Here is a 19227-nt window from a genome sequence, read left to right as displayed (position 1 = left end):
CCCGGTTCCTCCCCTCGCGGTTCGGTGCCTCCCGAGCCGCCACCCCCAGGTCCGGGCGCTGACACCAGCCACAGCGCTTTCCGCCCGGACGCGGTCACCTCGCCCAGGGCTGGGCGCCGGGAAGCGGGATTCCAGCCTGAGCCCTGTCTTTCACTGGCTGTGTGACCTCGGGCGTCGTCCGCCCCTCACGCTGCTACATCTGCGGGAGCTGGGTCATCACTCGGGGTCAGGCCCTTGGAGCCCCGCGAGCCGGGCACGGGGGCCGACCTTCCGCCCCCTGCCCCTCGCCCGACCTCCCCGCCCCGGCTCCGGCCGCCGCGCCTGGGGGCCTCCGCCCCGAGCTGCAGTCCGGGCGCAAGGGGTGTTTGGGGGCGGCTGGGCTTTTGTTCTCTCCGTCTCTCTTTGTGCGCTGGAACTGGGTGGAAAGCCCCTCTTCCACCCCCAGCGGGAAGGGAGGCGATGACAGCTTGCTGACACTTCTGGGAGGGTCTCACTCGGCAACAGCTGCGGGCTCCGCTCCGCCGCGGGAACCCGGGTCATTCGGCCCCTCCCGCCTGAGGATGAAAAGGGGTCACGTCACCGTGCAGACGACCCGTCAAGGGTCAGGGTCGGGGGGGAAGCTTCACCCACGGAGTTGCGGGGGCCAGGTTCCGGCGCTCGCTCTGCCTGTGTGTGTGTGTGTGTCTCTCTCTCTCTCTCTCTCACACACACACACACACACACACACACACACACACACACACAGTAACAAAGAGATCAATCAGCTCCTCTTGGACTCCCTAGAAACTGCGGGTGTGAAGGAGTGCCGGAGCTGCGCGTCTGCGCACGCGCACTGAGGGCGCCCCAGGGTCCCGGGCGGCCTCGACCTCGCGGTGCTGCAGTGTTCAGGCGTGTCCCTCACCCGCATCAGCAGCACGAAGAGTGGGGACCTCGTGGCCGCCTCGGGGTCCAGCGCCTGACAGATGAGAATGTTAGCGGTGGGGCGGGCGATGACCTCCCTTGGAACCCATCCCCTTACGGGACAATGGATGGACCGAACCCAGCGTTTAAATGCTCAGCTGTGGGAGGTAGCCCAGCTCTTTGTTCTGCCGCAGCCCCGCCCCCGAACCGCACCCTCTTCTGACCGCCGGACAGTCCACCCTGCGCGGCCAGCCACACCCACCCCATCCACTCCCAAGGAACAAAAGCCAACCCGCGGGGTGGAGGGGTCCTGGGTGCCAGCCGGGGAGCTATGGACTCCTGGAGATGGTCGGGCAGGGCGAAGGAGGCGCCGAGGTCGCCCCACCCCCGATGCTGCAGCCACTGAGAGAGGGAGCAAAGGGCCCTTGACAGGGACAAAAGAGAGGACGCGCGGATGCTGGGGGCGGGGTGGAGGGCCCCCGGGGGCTCTTGGGCCTTAGGTGTCCAGAGTTACGTCCCTCAGACCCCAACAAATTGATCACACAGGACTTCCTCCTGGGGCCACCTGTTCTCCCCCAACACTCTGTGTGACCGAGGTTCGGCCGCCGGACAGCCATTGGCCTCTAAGGGTTGGGGAAAGGGGCAGTGGTCTCATCAGGGAGGGTGGCTTACGGGTCTCCGGCCCTTGGCGGAGGAGGCGCCGCAATCCGCGCTGATAGCGAAACCTGCGCCACCCCACCCCTGCCACCTGCCAGCACCCGGAGCACACCTGCTCCAGTCCCCTTGCCCCACCCATCCAGGGCCAGCTCTCCCCCCGCACCAGGCCTGCCACAGCGGTCGCCCTCGCGTCCCCCCCTCCCGACCTCGGTCCCTCCACCCACCCCCAATCCTCCGTGCCCAGCTTTTCCACATCCCCCGTCCTAGACAATGCGCACGCCCCCACCCTACTCCGCGCAGCCCCCACGCCTCGCCCGGTCCGCAAGCCTGCGCTGATTGGCCGCGGGCCCGTGGTCCAGCCCCCCCGGACGGTCCCCGGGGCCCGGAGCATTACGTCAGCGGGGCCTGGAGAGCGCTGGCGCGAAGGGGACTGGGGGGCTCGGGCTGGGGGCGCGGCCTGCGCGGGCCGCCCCACCCTTCTCGCATAAAAGGCCGAGCCCGCTGGGCGGGCGCTCTCAGCCGCCTGGTTCCCGAGCACGTTCCCGGTGACCCCGCAGTGGGTGTGTAGGGGGACGGACAGACTGACCAGACGCCGACCGGGGCCAGAAGAAGCGAGCCGGCACCATGCGCGAGATCGTGCACATCCAGGCGGGCCAGTGCGGCAACCAGATAGGCGCCAAGGTGCGCGCCGGGGCGGGCCGGGGAGGGGGCGGGGTGGGGCCGGGGACCGGCCTAACGCCCCTCGGGGTTCCGGGCACGAGTGCCGTCGTGAGCAGGCCCCGGGCTCTCCAAGCGCAGATGTTCCCGGCCATTTCGTGCCGCCGAGCGGGGCGTGGGCCCCAGGCGACTTTCGGGGGGCGGGGGAGGAACCTCTCAACTTTCTGCCGTAACCCGCTTGGAATCCCGGGCCCTCGGCCTCCCTTTCCTCCCGGCTCTGCTGTGAGCCCGGCACCCGGGCCTGGAGGGCGCGCGGGGGGGTCCGCGCCGCTTTCAGGGCGGGGCCCGGCCGCCGGAAGAACTGATTTTACGCGCTTGAACCCGAGTCGAGCTGCGGCGGGAGGGGAAGAAAGCGGTGGCCTGGAGGTCTCAGGACGTGCTCTGAATCTCAAACCTCCCTCCTGCAGCCCCCTCCGGCCCCGGTCCTCCGCCCGCCCCCGTGGCGCCGCTGGGGTCCCTGCGCGCCCGCCTCTCCCTGCCTCCGGCCCCTCCCCTCCCCGCCGAGACCCCCACCTCCTGCCGCGAGCAGCTGTTCGCCCGGGAAACGCCCAGTTTCAACTCTGTGACCCTGCAAAATGCAAGCCCTGCGGCTGTGCCGGTCCCGCTGCCCTAAAGCTCCTGGGAGGCTGGGTTGTGGGAACCGAGTCCAGGGCTTTTCATTGTAAGTTGCGGCCTCTCTGAGGGGTGGGGCGTGGCTAAGAGCAGGCTTTTTCTGTGTCTCAGTTTTGGGAAGTCATCAGCGATGAGCATGGGATCGACCCCACTGGCAGTTACCATGGAGACAGTGACCTGCAGCTGGAGAGAATCAACGTGTACTACAACGAAGCCACTGGTGACTGCCTATACCCCGCCCCGCCCCCCCCCCCCCCCCCCGCCCAGACCCCAGGAGTGTGGCCCCCGGGGAGGGCGGATTGGCGGATTTAGGATTCTTTCCCCGAGGTTTTCCAGCGGGCGCCCCTTTGAGAACCCTGCCGTCCCATGTCCCTCTTTGTCGGGCGGCAGCGAGCAGCGCCTGCAAGAAGGAAGCTGGTACCAGGCTTTGAGCTCTCTGCCTGCAGGTCTGAGTCCCGCTCTGTCCCCACAGGTAACAAATACGTGCCTCGGGCCATCCTGGTGGACCTGGAGCCGGGCACCATGGACTCGGTCAGGTCTGGACCCTTCGGCCAGATCTTCAGGCCCGACAACTTTGTGTTTGGTGAGTGACTGGCATGGCTGATGGCCTGGGAGGCTCATTTTATGCTGGACAGCTCAGGGTGGAGGGGTGTGACCACCTTAGAAAACATATGGAGTTGCATTTGATTTTGTCTTAATATAACCTAAAGCAAAATGCAGTTCAACCTCTAACAGGCAGGTCCCTAATCTTCCTTATTTATAATTATGTCCATGACCAAATATTTTAATTTCTGGCCATTTTAATGATAACCTGAAGTATTCATATCTGAACTCTGACTCACTGAGCTCTATGAAAGGGTTTAAGGTAAAAAGGAATTTATAGCAATCATCTGTGACTTAATGAAGACTCTTTCCCTCTGGCAGGCCAGAGCGGTGCCGGGAACAACTGGGCCAAGGGCCACTACACAGAGGGCGCCGAGCTGGTGGACTCGGTCCTGGATGTGGTGAGGAAGGAGTCCGAGAGCTGTGACTGTCTGCAGGGCTTCCAGCTGACCCACTCGCTGGGGGGCGGCACGGGGTCCGGGATGGGCACCCTCCTCATCAGCAAGATCCGCGAGGAGTACCCCGACCGCATCATGAACACCTTCAGCGTGATGCCCTCGCCCAAAGTGTCGGACACGGTGGTCGAGCCCTACAACGCCACCCTCTCCGTGCACCAGCTGGTGGAGAACACGGACGAGACCTACTGCATCGACAACGAGGCCCTCTATGACATCTGCTTCCGCACCCTGAAACTGACCACACCTACTTACGGGGACCTGAACCACCTGGTGTCGGCCACCATGAGCGGGGTCACCACGTGCCTGCGCTTCCCGGGCCAGCTCAACGCCGACCTGCGCAAGCTGGCCGTGAACATGGTGCCCTTCCCGCGCCTGCACTTCTTCATGCCCGGCTTCGCGCCGCTGACCAGCCGGGGCAGCCAGCAGTACCGGGCGCTGACGGTGCCCGAGCTCACCCAGCAGATGTTCGACTCCAAGAACATGATGGCCGCCTGCGACCCGCGCCACGGCCGCTACCTGACCGTGGCCGCCATCTTCCGGGGCCGCATGTCCATGAAGGAGGTGGACGAGCAGATGCTCAACGTGCAGAACAAGAACAGCAGCTACTTCGTGGAGTGGATCCCCAACAACGTGAAGACGGCCGTGTGCGACATCCCGCCACGCGGCCTCAAGATGTCGGCCACCTTCATCGGCAACAGCACGGCCATCCAGGAGCTGTTCAAGCGCATCTCGGAGCAGTTCACGGCCATGTTCCGGCGCAAGGCCTTCCTGCACTGGTACACGGGCGAGGGCATGGACGAGATGGAGTTCACCGAGGCCGAGAGCAACATGAACGACCTGGTGTCCGAGTACCAGCAGTACCAGGACGCCACGGCCGACGAGCAGGGCGAGTTCGAGGAGGAGGAGGGCGAGGACGAGGCCTGAGCCCTGGGCGCGCGGCGGGAGGCAGAGGCCGGGTAGGGAGGCCGGGAGGAGAGCGGGGGGAGGGGGCTCGCGGAAGGAGAGAAGCATGGGCTGGGGTCCCTCCGGGTGGGCACCGGTTCTCTGGTGCTCTTTACTGTTGCCCGTCCCTTTTTTTTTTTCTTTTTGTAATATTGATGACGTCCATGTAACATGTGAGATCTTTCGGAACTACTGTTGTAATGGCTAAAATCACATAAACGTTTGTGTCCTAACAGTGTCCTCTTTTCTGTCTCCTCCCTCTTTATCATCAATTTAAATGTCACTTTCAGAACACAGTATACTGAGTCCTTCCTTCAGAAAAGCGAAGGGATGGGTGAAACCTCGAACTTACTGTTCAGTTTGGTAAAACTGAACCAACCACAGTCACACCCAGTTTTCCAGGGGAGACCAATCTGAACTTTAAGATGCCTTCAAGTAAATTATTAGCTGAGACATGCCTGCTTGAAAGCACAGTGATGATTCTCATGGAGAAATCCTACTATACTTTATTTCCTCTCCCCCAAAAAAGTTTTTTTTGAATAGTTACTACATGCACACAGCACAGATCCTAAAGCACAGAGAGTGGACAGTAAGCCTCTTTTCCTCCTGTGCCTCTTGGTACATTTTTCTTCCCTGGAGGGCAAGCATTCTTATATGGTCATCTTCCTGCATCCTTGCAGAAATATTCCATGTCTTCAAACCTATGTAAATTATTGCCTTTTTCCTTCTTCACACATGTTATGATACTAATTCTGTCCTGCTGCCTCATTTTTTCACTAGTGTATCTTTAAAATACACAGAGAGCGGCCTCCTTTAAATGGATACGTAGTATCTATTATGTAGTTGAGCCATATTTTGTTTAACCAATTCCCTGCCACTGGACACGCAGGCTGTTTGTGCTTTTATATTGTGCCACAGTGATTAACGGTGTGCACATATCACTGTGTGCATTTCTCTAACTGGAATTTTCTGTCAAAGGGTATATGATACTGTGACATTTTAAGTTAATTTTATAAATTTAGATTAATAAATTAATACACTGAAATTCTCAAGCAACTTTTCCTCCCAGCAATTATGTTTATACTACATTACAAACTATTTTCACATTAACTACCTTTGAATTTATATGAAATTATAAATTCTGGATTATTGGAGAATTTTACTTAAAGTAGGTAAGTCACTATAATTTTCAGTTTACTGTGTTCTTACCATGCAGCTTTGGAATTTGGGATTTGAACCCAAGCCTGCCTCTAGATTTCACCTCAATCACTAAAAAAGCTGTAGGTTTTTAACAAGTGACTTTCAGTTAAGATTATAAGCTCCTATGGGATCAATTATGCTTTGTCAAAATGTGCCAATGCTCTGCATTAGGGCAGAGTCCGGATTAAGCTGGGCCAGTCAGTTTCTCATGTTGCGAAGAGGAGTGTAAACAAATGTGTGAAACGTATCTACATACCCCTCTTGAATGAAAAAACACCAAAGAAACTGTAGATTTATGATTTTTTTCTAATTTTTAGACAAATTCAAAATTAGAGAAAATATTACTTTCAATCAGACCCTGTATTTATTTCATTCTACTTGGTTCTACACCTACTTAAGTGTTTTTTTTAAAGAAGAAAAAGAAGGAGGAAGAGGAGGAAGATGAGAAAGAGAAAGATGAGAGGTGGATAAAGGATTTACATATTAAAGAGGCTGGAGTATGAAAACAGTTTCAAAGAAAAAGTGTCAGCAGTGTCACTGTACGTAGTGCGAAAATAAGCTCATTCTACCAAATGTCCCCCTAGATGAAAATAAGCAGCAGCTCACCTGATGAATATTATCCATGGTAAAAACCAGACCCAGTGATGGGGAGGGTCAGACAGGTCAGGAACCAGCGGCATCGGCTTTAATTTTCTACAGTTAACAGTGAAGGTGCCTTTCCTGCTGAGCTGATGTAGAGCTTCCAGCAACCTCGCTGAAGGGGAGCATTGGTTTGAAGAGCCCTGAACACTTGGGGCAGCTGGCAGGGCCCCCCAATCTGCCCTTGGCCGTGCCTTCCCGTGACCTGCCAGACACAGGACGGGTAACTTTGGAGATGAGAGGGAATCCTGCCAGGTGCCTCTTGGCGCCTGTAAGTGTCCTGCTTCTCTTTCCACCTGGTGAGAAAAGAGTGGACAGGAGGTACCCAGCAGGCCAGCCTGCCAGCCCGCCGTCAGCACACCCACATGGGCACACTGCCCGGGCTTGCGTCTGCACGATTGGAACGGGGGTGCCAGACTTGCCCGTGAAGCAGACGCTCCACGGCGAAGCTTTGAGAGCACAGTTGTGTAGAGTGACTTGAAATGCACACTTAGGAAAACAGTTCAAAAGTAGGAAAATGCACAGACTAAGAGCTCAGTTACGAGATACTTTTTGAAACTGTTTCCTTTGTCACTGTTAGCACTATGTGATGGGATCTGGTAGTGGGGGTGACGGTGTGTGTGCTGCATACTGTTTCTACAAAGGAATTATTGCATCCCTCCCTGAGGTGCCACCGGGAGACCTTTTACTTCTGGGCAGGCAAGGTACCCGAATTACAAGGCCCACTGGGATGTGATGCAGGAGTCAGAGGCTGAGGTTAGGGAGGGTGAGCTGCAGTCACCCCAAGCGTCTGAGAGGAAATGGGAACCCCAACGTGCTCCAGATTCGCCAGCACCTCTACATCAGCCCCAGAGATGACCTAAGCTGAGCTCCCATTTCATCACACGGGGTCAGTGTCAGGCAAGCCTGAATCTCCTGGTTCTAGAACACCACACACGTCCTACTGCAATTATGGTTGCAAGAATATTCCATCGGGGCACTTACTGTGAAGATGAGTGAGACGTGCATACACGCTCCCTTTCGGTGTGACTCGTGCCACACAGCACTGCTTGACAATTACCACGATGCGGCTTTCTTTCCGGCGTGGAGGAGAAATCCTCTTGCAAGGTCGTGCTCTTAGCAAACATGCAGCCATTCACTTGAAAACAGCCTCACTCGTCCCTTTGTTTCTCAGAGGCTTCTTCCCCCCCACCTCCCCCACCCTTCATGCTCTTCTTAAGGCAAGCCTGAGGACACGTACCCAGAGAAGCTTAGTTTGGTGTGGTCTATTTCACTCAAAATCCTGCATGGCCATTTTTTTCTTTTTGTGTGAATTGAGATATGATTCACATGACACAAAATTCACCATTTAAAAGAGTACAAGTCAGTGGGTTTTAGTATATTCACAGAGATGTGCGAGTATCACCACTATGTGATTCCAGGACATTTTCAGCACCCGTACCCCCTGGCCACCCCTCCCCGCTCACCTCTCCCTCCAGCTCCTGGCAGCCACGAATCTTTCCGTCTCTACGCACTTGTCTGTTCTGGACATTTCATGTGAATGGAATCATACATGTGTCTTTTGTGTCTGGCTTTCTAAGTTTAGCCTAGTGCTTTCAAGGGTCACGCACGTTGTGCACGTCTCAGTACTTCGTGATGTTTCAGGGATGAACAATGTTCCACCGTGTGCACAGGCCACGGTCTGTTTACCCCGTCGCCAATCGACGGACATTTAGGCTGCTTCCACTTTTTAGCTATTAAGAACAATACTGCTATGAACATTCATGTACACGTTTTTTGTGTGTATATGTTTTCATTTCTCTTGGGTATATGCCCAGGAGTGGAATTGCTGGGTCATGTGGCACAACTATGCTCTTGGGACTCCACCCAGGAGGCCAAGGTGAACAAGATCTGATGAGCCTTGGGGTTTTCGTACTGGTGCATCTGTCCTAGAGACGCAGGGAACTGTAGAGATGGCATATGACTCCATCAGCTCATAGATTAGGAAACTAAGGCTCCAAATAAGAATGTCCTCAGGTCACTGTGTCCAGCTGAGGCTGATGTTCCGTTCCCAGCAACAGTGGCTTAGAGTTCTTTTTTCCCTCTAACGTAAAACAGTCTGGAGACACCCAGTCCAGGCCGTGTAGCTCCACAACATCCTCTCTGCACTCTACCCGTCGTTGCCACTGGCTGTCAGCCTCAAGTTCTCCTCGGGCTGCAGCTCTGGTCACGGTGTCTGGGTTCTAGGCAAGAAGGGAGAAGGAGGAGGGTCAAGAGGAGCCTTCCGCTGAGCAACCACCTCAAAGGCTGGTGCCAGGAGCCCCCTCCGCAGCTTCTGCCTGCATGTCACCGGCCACACGCCTCTGCGGGGGGTGCCGAGCGAGGCCGCCTTTTAGATGTACACACGTGGTCCCCTGCCCCCTCCACCAACTCAGAGGTTCTCTTGGAGAATGGACACCGGAGGGGTAACTGGAAGTTTCTTCCGCAATCAGAGAGAGGCTGAGGAGTGACGTTTAACCCCCACCTCTTAGTTCAGAGGCTCCGGCGCTCTCTGCAGACACGAGCCTGCAACGTGTCTCATGCAAGGAGCACCCCCTCCCCCCACCCTGTTTTCTGAAACAGGGGGCTGAAGACCAAATCAGAGAAGATTTCTTGATCTACATTTCTGGACCAGAATGCTTACTCCTCTTATTTTAGGATCGTCCCAACATTCAGTCAATTGAAGAGAACACACACCCTGGCTTCTAGGGAAACGCCCTTCAGTGACCTGTAGGGAACTGGTCACGCCCGCTTGCACCCACTGTGAACATTCATTTGGTCAAAGCAGTGGGATTTTTTTCATGAATGTCTTCCCTGTGACCTGCACACCTGGTCACTGAGGAGAAAGAACCAAGGTGACTTAGGTGAGCTGGGTGGGAGGAGAGGGTGCAGGGCACACACGGGGTGTGTGCGGCCAGGGGCCCCCGGGGTCACGGGGCTGGCCGGTCCAGGAAGGCTCTGGTGGACGTCAGCGGGCCGGCGGGGGCGGGGGATCCGTGGGACAGTCACCTCCAGATGCAGCGGGGACCCCAGGGTGCAGTGGAGAGGGAGGAGCCTTCGGAGGCGAAGACAGGAAGATTCGGCCTTGAGAAGGTTAGGGCCCTGGAGATAACGCTCTAAGAGCCAACGGCACCTCGAGGAGCCGAACGGAGGCAAGCGGCCGCTCAGTGTCTGCGTTCTTGTAGATCTCTGGGCAGAAGCTAGGGTCTCGTTTTCAGGAAAGGGGCAGGAACCACACTTACCAGGTGCCGACTACGCACCAGGAAAGCTACTGTGGAGACCACGGTGCAGAGGGGACAGGGCTCTCCATCACGTCACTTGTGGACTCTGGGGTCTCTATCGGGTCGCTTCGCCTCTGTAAATCCCTTTATAAAACATAGTTCTTACTCGACCGGTACAGGGCATTAAGGGGGGTGTGTGTGATAAGAAAGTGGTAACATGCAGTATTTATTGAACACGTATGTTACATGCTTGTCTCATTTCCTCCTCTCAGGGATACTGTGCAGTTTAGGTGCTTTTGATTGTGTCCAAAATCAATTCAAAATTCACTTGCAAAAGGGGTAAGGTTGGGAGATCGCTGGCTCACACGATTTAAAAGTCCAGGGGCGGAGCTTCCTGGTTCTCTCTCGGCGGCACCTGGGGCCTCTAAGTGAGCTCTCCGAACGCTGTCCTGCCCTGCTGCCCTCGGGGCCCCGCAGCCTTCTGCTTGGCTTCAGGCTGTGGCAGGGTTGCCCCACCTGGCGGCACCTTTGGGTTCATTCAACCCTCTTCCTAGAGACTCGGAGAAAAGAAGAGCCAGACTGGCCAGACAGGTGTCGTCGCCCATCCCTGCGCTGCTCACGTGGTCGGACCACCTGTCCTCCAGTGAGGTGGGTGAGCAAGGGCCACATGCCCGGCAGACGCATCCTTTAGGGAAGTAACTTCACCCGGAATCATGCAGCTCTAAGTGGAGGGCCTGTGTATAAATCCCGGGGGTTTACTGACTCCAAAGTGCACCATGTTTGCAACATAACACCAAAAACAGTGACTGTGGCCCATTCAGAAGGGGTGTCCAGGGCGACGGCTGAGGGTAAGGGCCTGATTCAGAGACAAGCCGACCTTCAGAGCTCAGCCCTGCCTTCAGGCTCGTCTCCATTCAAGGCACCTGACCAAGCCCAAGCCCTGCCCCCTCTCAATATTCTCCTGTCGTCTCCCTGTGCCTCCTCGTCTCCAGCTGAAAGTGTTCTGCTTCCCCACCTCCCGCCTCCACCAGCGCAGACCCCATCCTCCCTCCTAAAATATCCAAATTCTTGTCCCCAAATGCTTTTCAGCCCTAACGTCGTGTGATGATCCCACCTTCTCTGAGAAAACCTCCTTTAGGCCGACGCGGTATGTGGCCCATTCCTGCATTTTCGTTGCAGTAAGAGTGCAGTCCTGGGAGTCAGGCAGTCTGTGTTGGTCCCATCCTTTCACTTCACTTTCGGCTACTTTTCATTGCTTCTCTATTACAGGTATTTTTTACTCCATTTTCATCTCCACTATTAACTTCTGTGTTTACATTTTTAGGGTTGCTTTAGGGTTTATAATATAAATTTTTAATTTGATCCCATCTACCTTCAAATAACATCTCACTTAGTGTGCAGGGCGATATCTTTTTAACAGCGTGGTTCCTGTCTTCCATACTTTTGTGGCCATATTCTATTTTTACATAGTTTGACAGCCCCGCTATACACTGTTATCACATTTGCTTTAAACAGTCACAGTTTTAAGAGAGTAAAAACTAAGAAAAACAGATTCATCCACAATATTTACCAATTCAGGTCCCTTTGTCTTTTTGGGTGGATCTCATTTCCTCCTGCCTCAAAAACGTCCCTTAATGTTTCTTGTAGTGCACATCTGCTGGCCATGACTCTCTCAGCTTTTGTTTGGCTGAAGAAAAGTATGTTGCCTCATTTTTGAAATACATTTTCACTGGATACAGAATTCTAGGTGGACAGCTTGTTTTCTGTCAGCCCTTTGAAGACATAATTCTATAGCCTCCTGACTTGCGCTGTATGAGACATCACCAATAATTATCAACTTCGTTTCCCTGTATGTAATGTTTTATTTTTCTGTCTAGCTGCTTTTAAGATGATCTCAAGATAATCACTATTTTCCAGCAGTTTTAAGATGATGTGCCTTGGGATGGTTTCTTCTTTTTTATTCTGTGAGCTTGCAGTCTCATCGAATTCATAAAATTTTCTCCTATAATTTCTTCAAATATTTTTCCATCTCCCTACTTAATGCTGGGATTCCAACTGTATGCATTTTAGACTTCTTGACACGGTCTCACAGTTTACGGATAATCTGATCATTTTTTGTTCAGTCTTTTCTCTGTGCTTCAAGTTGTGGCTGCTGTACCTTCAATTCACTGTTCTCTGCAGTGTCTAATCTGCTGTTAATCTCATACAAGTATTTTTCATCTCAGATATTATATGTTTAATTTCTAGAAGTTCTATTTGTGTCTTTGAAAAAATTTTCCATTTCTCCCCTCTTCGTGTTTTCCTCTACTTTCTTGAGTGTGGAGCATATAACACACCAACTGCTTTACGGTCCTTGTCTGTCATTCGTCACCTTTGTCATTCCCAGGTCTGTAACTGATCTTTTTCATGGTTATGGGCCCTATTTTCCCACTTCTTTGTATCTTTGGATTGGGCGCCAGACATTGTAAGTTTTATGTTGTTGACTTGCTGTTCTGCCACACGGTTACATCACTTGGAATCAGATGAGTCCTCTGGAAACATGTTTCTAAGCTTTACCAGGCTAAATCCAAGGCAGTCTTTGATGCAGGGGTAATATAACCCCAGTGTTACAGCAATGCCAAGCACGATGAGGCGTTTCCAGTCTACCTAATAGGAACACAGACCACTCCCAGCCTCGTGCAAGCCCTGGGAATTGTTTGGTCTACTGCTTTCCAGCAGCTTTTCCCGTTCGTGAGCAGTAGTTTCCGACCTTGCCTGTGCACGTCTGTTCTCCGCCAGAGACTCGGGAGGCCCTCTCTGCAGACCCCCAGAGCGCTCTCTGTGACGCGCCTTCCACTCCCCCCTGCTGCCCTGTGCCTCCGCCTGACTTGGGCCCCTGGATTCTGACGTCTCCTCCTCCACCCACCGAGACCACCAAGAGCCCTGATTGGTTTCCACCCTGCACCCCCACCCGCTACGGCAGCCTGGAAACTGCCTCCAAATGGTCCGATGGGACAATCACATCCCGACTTCATTTCCCTTTCCTCAGCGGCCACTCGTTCGTTCATTGCCTGGCGTCCAACATCTTGAGAACTGTTATTTCATATTTTGCCCAGTTTTTTAGTTGTTTCAGTCAGGAGGGTAAATCCAATTCCTGTTGCCCCCGTCTTGGCTGAAAGTAGAATTCCTCTCTTCACTTCCTTTTGAGTAAAATATGTTTTTCCCGCCTTCCATCTACTAATTATCATGTGGCAGTATCTGTCCTGTGCGTTTGCTCTTGTATTCCTTTTAGTTTGGACTTTTTCACTTATGATTTTTCTTTCTTTTTACCTTTTTTCTCACGCTTCCACTTCTTTACAAATTTTTCCCCCAAGAATCTCATTTCAGAGTTTTTCTAATTTTAGTGCATTTTTTCTTTCATATCTGTTATCCCTTGCTTGATTTTTTTTCTTTTCATAGATATTTTGAAATTTTAGGTTGCAGTTTTCCTCCATCTGGATCTGCTGTCTTTCTGGCATACTTCACTGCCTGCAGAGACGTTGTTCTGCACCTAATTCTCCTTGCTGCCGCTCATCATTTCATATGGGATCTGAGCACGATCTTTTTCTGTTGCCCTGTTTAAAGTGAAATGGGTTTTCCTGTAGTTTTAAAAGAAAGGCCAGGCCGGGAGAGTTTTGAGAGTTGCATGGCTCTATAGTGCCCCCTTATGCTGTTTTCAGAAAGTGACTTTTTTTTTTAAACCGGCTTACTTTCTGAGCTCTGCTTGAATGAGCCTCTCTCCCTCATCTTTATCCAGATCTTCTCTGTCCTTTGCTGCTGTTACTTCCACCTTTCGTACTATATGGGCTCTGCTTCCAGCAGCGTTTCTTACTGTAAGGCTAGTTCTCAAAGGGAGTTTTGATTTTTTAGTTTGATGAGGGTTAGTTTCTTGGTCTGTTTTTTGCGGGGGGAGGTGAAAGATGGCTGAGGGAGACTTAAAGCTGTGGTCCCACCGCCACTATCTTCCAAGGATCCTGGAACCCACTCATGTCTAAAGTCTCAGTTTCTATCATCTTGCTTCTATTTCGTTATCCATTTCCTTCAACAAATACTCATCAGGCCCCTGCTCTGTGTGTGACACAGTGCGAGGAGTACAGATAGGAATAAGCAGGATGCAGCCCTCAAGGAGCTTCCAAGCCGGTGTGGAGACAAACAGAAACACAATTAAGTGCAGTCGGGCTGCGGTAGATGCTGTGAGGACGCCATGGAAACGCAGAGAAGACAGCACCGCACCCTCATTGGTTGAAATCAGGCCAACTTCCACAGAAAAGCAACATTTACATCCCCTCAAACTGGAAGGTCTAATGTGATTCACATATTAATGAGAACTTCTCGCAGGAGGACGGAGGGCTGGTTTAAACAATAGGTCTTGAAACAGCTGAGCTGTTATTACAGAAAACGCGGCTGTATAATTAGCGCCGTCTCCTGTGTGGAGCTGTGCGTCTCACCACCACCGTCACCATCAGCCTGGCCTCCTTTGTCTTTCGTTTGTCTTCCTCTTCCCCCAGTGACCCTGACAGGTGTCTAGAGGAGGCAGGGTGGCTGTGGCTTGGTGTAGATTCTATCTGCTTCCTTCGTGGGAGACAGCCCAGACTGCAGCTTTCCATCCTTCTGCGGGAGGAGGAGTCCTGCCTCCAGTCCGCCTGCATTCCTGACCCGTGACGAGCCTCCCCAGCCTGGCTCCTCCCGTCACCTGGGGGTGGCCACAGGCTGGCTCCTCGCTGGCATTTTGCACTGTCATGCCCCTTTGTTTGGATATTTCTCATAAAAAGCCAGCGGGTGGATGTGCGTGCTGGCAGGGGGAGAGGGAGGCTGCCGCCGGCCCAGCTTCCTCCCAGAGCAGCCTTGTTGGCAGAGCTTCATCATACAGCACCCACGCGTGTGTCTTGCTTCTATTCATTAGAGTGAATTTTTGTTTTCTGCTTTTCTGTGTTGAATCTGGTATTCAATGATGCAAGGTTAAGTTAGAGATTTTAAAGAGACTGAGAAGATGCAGTTCCCTGGGAAACAGCAGCATCTCCTTGGTCCATCCATGATGTCTTCTTACAGATCCAGGAGCTCGGAAGTAACCCCCGAGGCCGGGAGGTGGGAGAAGGATGGTGTGAACAAGACCTTCCCCTGTGTCAGCCCAGCAACGCCATCGAGGAGGGGAGCCCGCTGAGGGGGAAGCTGTTGACTAAAAGGGGGGTGGGGGAGGACCAGAGTCCAAGAGAGAAGGGGTTGGCAGCCCCCCCTCCCCGGCTCAGCCCCCCCTCCCCAGCTCATGCCCAGGCCTTGAGGAAGTCACTGCAGGGCCAGTGCTGCCCCTGGCCTCTAGGGGTTCAGTGACACCCTAAGTCCTCATCCAGTGAGGGGATCCCTTTGCCAGAGAAATTCTGTAACATGAGGTTAGAAACTTCTTGCAGGAAATCATAAATTCTAGGGCTTAGAAGCAAAGGACCTCCAAGCATCAAGATTCTTGTCCTAATTCAACCATCTCCCACACAGGCTCCCCTCCCACCTCCCCTTCCTGACTTCGACCCGGTCTGAGTTGGGTGCCAACCAGACAGATGCGGTCATTCCGACCACCATGGATCTGTGACGGAGCCCCCAGTCCCCACGGCACAGCTCCTCTCTCTCGCATCCCGGGGCATGGCCCCGGCAGTTCTGTTCTGTCCCCTCAGTTACCCCTGGACCACTGAGGTGAAGGCACGTCCCCTCGGGGGCTTCTCAGACAAAGGCCCCGGCCTGCACTCCTCCCCCGCCTCTGCCCGCGTCCCCGTCCTGTCCAGCCATCCTCGCTCACAGCTGTCTGCAATGGTTGTGTCCTTCAGGGGGGTCCCTCCCTTGTCCCAGGCACATGGCCTGACCGCACTGCAGACGGTGGGGGCTCAGGGGGGCCCTCGGTTCCTGGGAACACGTCCACCCGCAGTGCCATGGACGACCAGCTTCTTTTCACGTCCTCGTTTTCGTCACCCACTTTCAGACCACTCACCACGTCTCCGGCTCCTCTGAGCCTTTAGCACGTATACCCAGCAGGAAGGGACCAGAGCCCTCGCGCTGTCGAGCACCAGGCAGCCCTGCCACCGGGGCCCAGACGCGGGCAGGCATCTCCCACTTACGAGCCACGGGGATCAGCAAGTACTTCACGCCCCGGGGATCTGTTTCTGCGCCTGTGAAGCAGGAACGGTCGGCGTTCTGCCTGCCCCGTGGGTCAAATACAGATGCAGCCCCTAACACAGCACCTGGACGCGGCAGCACTTGAAATTATCATCAGTGGTCATCGTAGTTGTTGGTAACGTTCGAGGCATGAGGAGAACTGTCACCTCCTGAACCCGGTGCCCTTCAGGGAGCCCCCCGCCAGCTCCTCAGGAGGCGCGGCAGGTGCCCGGGCCAGCGCGCAGGAGCCGGGGACACCACGCGGTGACTGAGGAGCGGGCCGCGGACACTCCCCAAGTGAGAGGCTGAACCACGGGAAATATCCAGGTCTGGGGAGAAACTCCAGGTTCCTGCAAATGTGACCCCACGTGTGTCCCGAGCGGCGGGGAGCTGGGGACAGCAGGGTCGGGGTCGCAGACGCCGGTCCTCTCCCAGGTACTCCTGATGACTCTTTACAGGGGCTCCTCCCTGGGGATCACGTTCAAATGCAGACTCGGACTCAGTCCGTCTGGAGCGGCGGGGCAGGAAACCCTGCATCCCTAGCCTGCGCCCAGGGACCCGCTGCCGCCCCACCTGCCTAGGAGGGCCAGGGCCCCAGGATGATGTCGGCGGGTGCCGCGTTCTAGCTCTGGAGTTCCCAGAATAAATGTTTTCCGGGCAGCATCAGCATATTAAAAACAAGGTAAGACAAGGGGGCAGCAGAGTCTGTGACACCCGTGTCACATTTCCACACCCCACCTGTCTGAAGGGTTCATGGTCCACCCTTTCTGCTGCCACCCATTTGAGGAGGCCTGTTCAAAATGATGCTTTCCTTCCGTTTCCTCGCTGCCCATTCGCTGCACAGACATTACTGGGCGCCCCCACGTGAGAGAGGCTGGGCTACCGAGTGTGGGAAAAGGTCTCAGTCATTTGGCATCCATGTCTTTTTGCTGAACTGCGTTTTGGTGTAAGTGCTCTGCCAGCCGACAGGCCACCTGCCTGTGGAGATGCTCGTGGATGTGACCTGCTTCCAGGACCTTCACCCTGCCCGGGCTAGAGCCTGAAATGCTCCAGGGGCCTGTGCGTCATCCGGGGAGGTGACTTTTCACAGCCCAGCTGTCGGGATGGCATCCACAAACCCTGTCCTGGTGAGGACACCGAGCTGGCAGAGGTGGGGACAGGACCGACAGCCTGTCACATGTAGAGAGGGAGCCGGCCAGGGCCTCAGCTCTGCTTCCCCCTGGAAACCCCTCAGCTTTGGATATAGTGAGATGAAAAGGGAGTTCCGATGCTCTGTAGCTTCTAAAACTAGTTGTGTCTTGCTTCACCGGATGTTTGGAGCAGCTAATCTTTCCTAATTTGGCAGCTTGGTAGTCTTTGCACTTTTATGTCATTGAACTGCTAAAAACCCATTCTTTCTTTTTATGAGTAAAGGGTTTTAGAAAATATTTGATTTTCTTGTGCTTATTCTGAAATCCTCCATTCACAACCTCCATACACATTCAAAAACCACCCACACATGGAAAAACAAAAGACCCCGAGTAGCCAAAACAATCTTGAGAAAGAAGAACAGAGCTGGAGGAATCATGTTCCCTGGGTTTAGACTAAACTACAAAGCTACAGTCATCAAAACAGTATGGTACTGGCACAAAAACAGACACACAGAACAATGGAACAGGATAGAAAGTCCAGAAATAAACCCACACCCTTATGGTCAATTAATGTACAACAAAGGAGGCAAGAATATACAATGGAGAAAAGAGTCTCTTCAATAAGTGGTGCTGGGAAAACTGGACAGCTACATGTAAAAGAATGAAATTAGAACATTCTCTAATACCGCATACAAAAATAAACTCAAAAATGGATTAAAAACCTACATGTAAGAAATTTAGGAACATCATAAAAACTCCTAGAAGAAAACATAGGCAGAACACTCTGACAAACAGCAGTAATATTTCTTTGGATCTGTCTCCTAAAGCAAAGAAAATGAAGGTAAAAATAAACAAATGAGACTTAATTAAGTTTAAAAGTTTTTGCATATAAAAGGAAACCCTAGACAAAATGAAAAGGCAACCTACTGAACAGGAGAAAATATTTGCAAATGATACGACTGATAAAGGGTTAATATCCAACATATATAAACAGCTCATACAACTTAACATCAAAAAAAAACCCAAACAACTCAATTAAAAAATGGGCAGAAGACCTGAAGAGACATTTTTCCAAAGAGGACATCAGATGGCCAATGGACACATAAAAAGATGCTTAACATCATTAATCATCAGGGAAATGCAAATCAAAACCACAATGAGATCTCACCTCACACCTGTCAGAATGGCCATTGTCAAAAAGAACACTAATAACAAATGTTGGGACTTCCTAGGTGGCACAGCAGTTAAGAACCCGCCTGCCAATGCAGGGGACACAGGTTCGATCCCTGCTCCAGGAAGATCCCACATGCCGTGGAGCAACTAAGCTCATATGCCACAACTATTGAGCCTGCCCTCTAGAGCCCATGAGCCACAACTACTGAAGCCCACATGCCAGAGCCCATGCTCCGCAACAAGGGAAACCATGGCAATGAGGAGCCCGCGCACTACATTGAAGAGTAGCCCCCGTTCACTGCAACTAGAGAAAGCCCGTGTGCAGGAATGAAGACCCAATGCAATGAAGACCCAACATAGCCAATAAATAAATTAATTAATTAACTTAAAGGAAACAACAAATGTTGGCAAGGATGTGGGGAAAAGGGAGCCATTGTGCGCTGTTGTGGAAATGTAAATGGTGCAGCCACTGTGGAAACCAGTAGGGAGGTTTCTCAAAAACCTAAAAATAGAGCTACCATATGACCCAGCAATTCCACTCCTGGGTATGTATCTGAAAATATGAAAACACTAATTTGAAAAGATACATGCACACCAATGTTCACAGCAGCACTGTTTACAATTACTAAGATACGGAAGCAACCTAAGTGTCCATCAACAGGTGAATGGATGAAGAAGATGTGGTGCACACGCACGCACGCACGCACACACACACACACACACAATGGAGTACTACTCAGGCATAAAAAAGAATGAAATTTTGCAACAACATGGATGGACTTGGAGGGTATTATGATAAAT

The 19227-nt window shown here is 53.1% G+C and overlaps 1 protein-coding gene across 1 annotated transcript; it reads left to right on the top strand.

Annotated features, from left to right (window-relative positions):
• Positions 1-1962: 1962 nt before the first annotated feature.
• LOC130831051 (tubulin beta-2B chain) lies at positions 1963-5122 on the top strand. Its single transcript, XM_057698524.1, has 4 exons — positions 1963-2238; positions 2998-3106; positions 3359-3469; positions 3811-5122. The coding sequence occupies exons 1-4, from the start codon at positions 2182-2184 to the stop codon at positions 4869-4871; spliced, it is 1338 nt and encodes a 445-aa protein (XP_057554507.1). The 5' UTR covers positions 1963-2181; the 3' UTR covers positions 4872-5122.
• The last annotated feature ends 14105 nt before the right edge of the window (positions 5123-19227 follow it).

Source organism: Hippopotamus amphibius, chromosome 11, assembly GCF_030028045.1.
Source record: "Hippopotamus amphibius kiboko isolate mHipAmp2 chromosome 11, mHipAmp2.hap2, whole genome shotgun sequence".
In the NCBI taxonomy this organism is placed as follows: domain Eukaryota; kingdom Metazoa; phylum Chordata; class Mammalia; order Artiodactyla; family Hippopotamidae; genus Hippopotamus; species Hippopotamus amphibius.
This window is presented reverse-complemented; position numbering and strand designations above follow the sequence as displayed.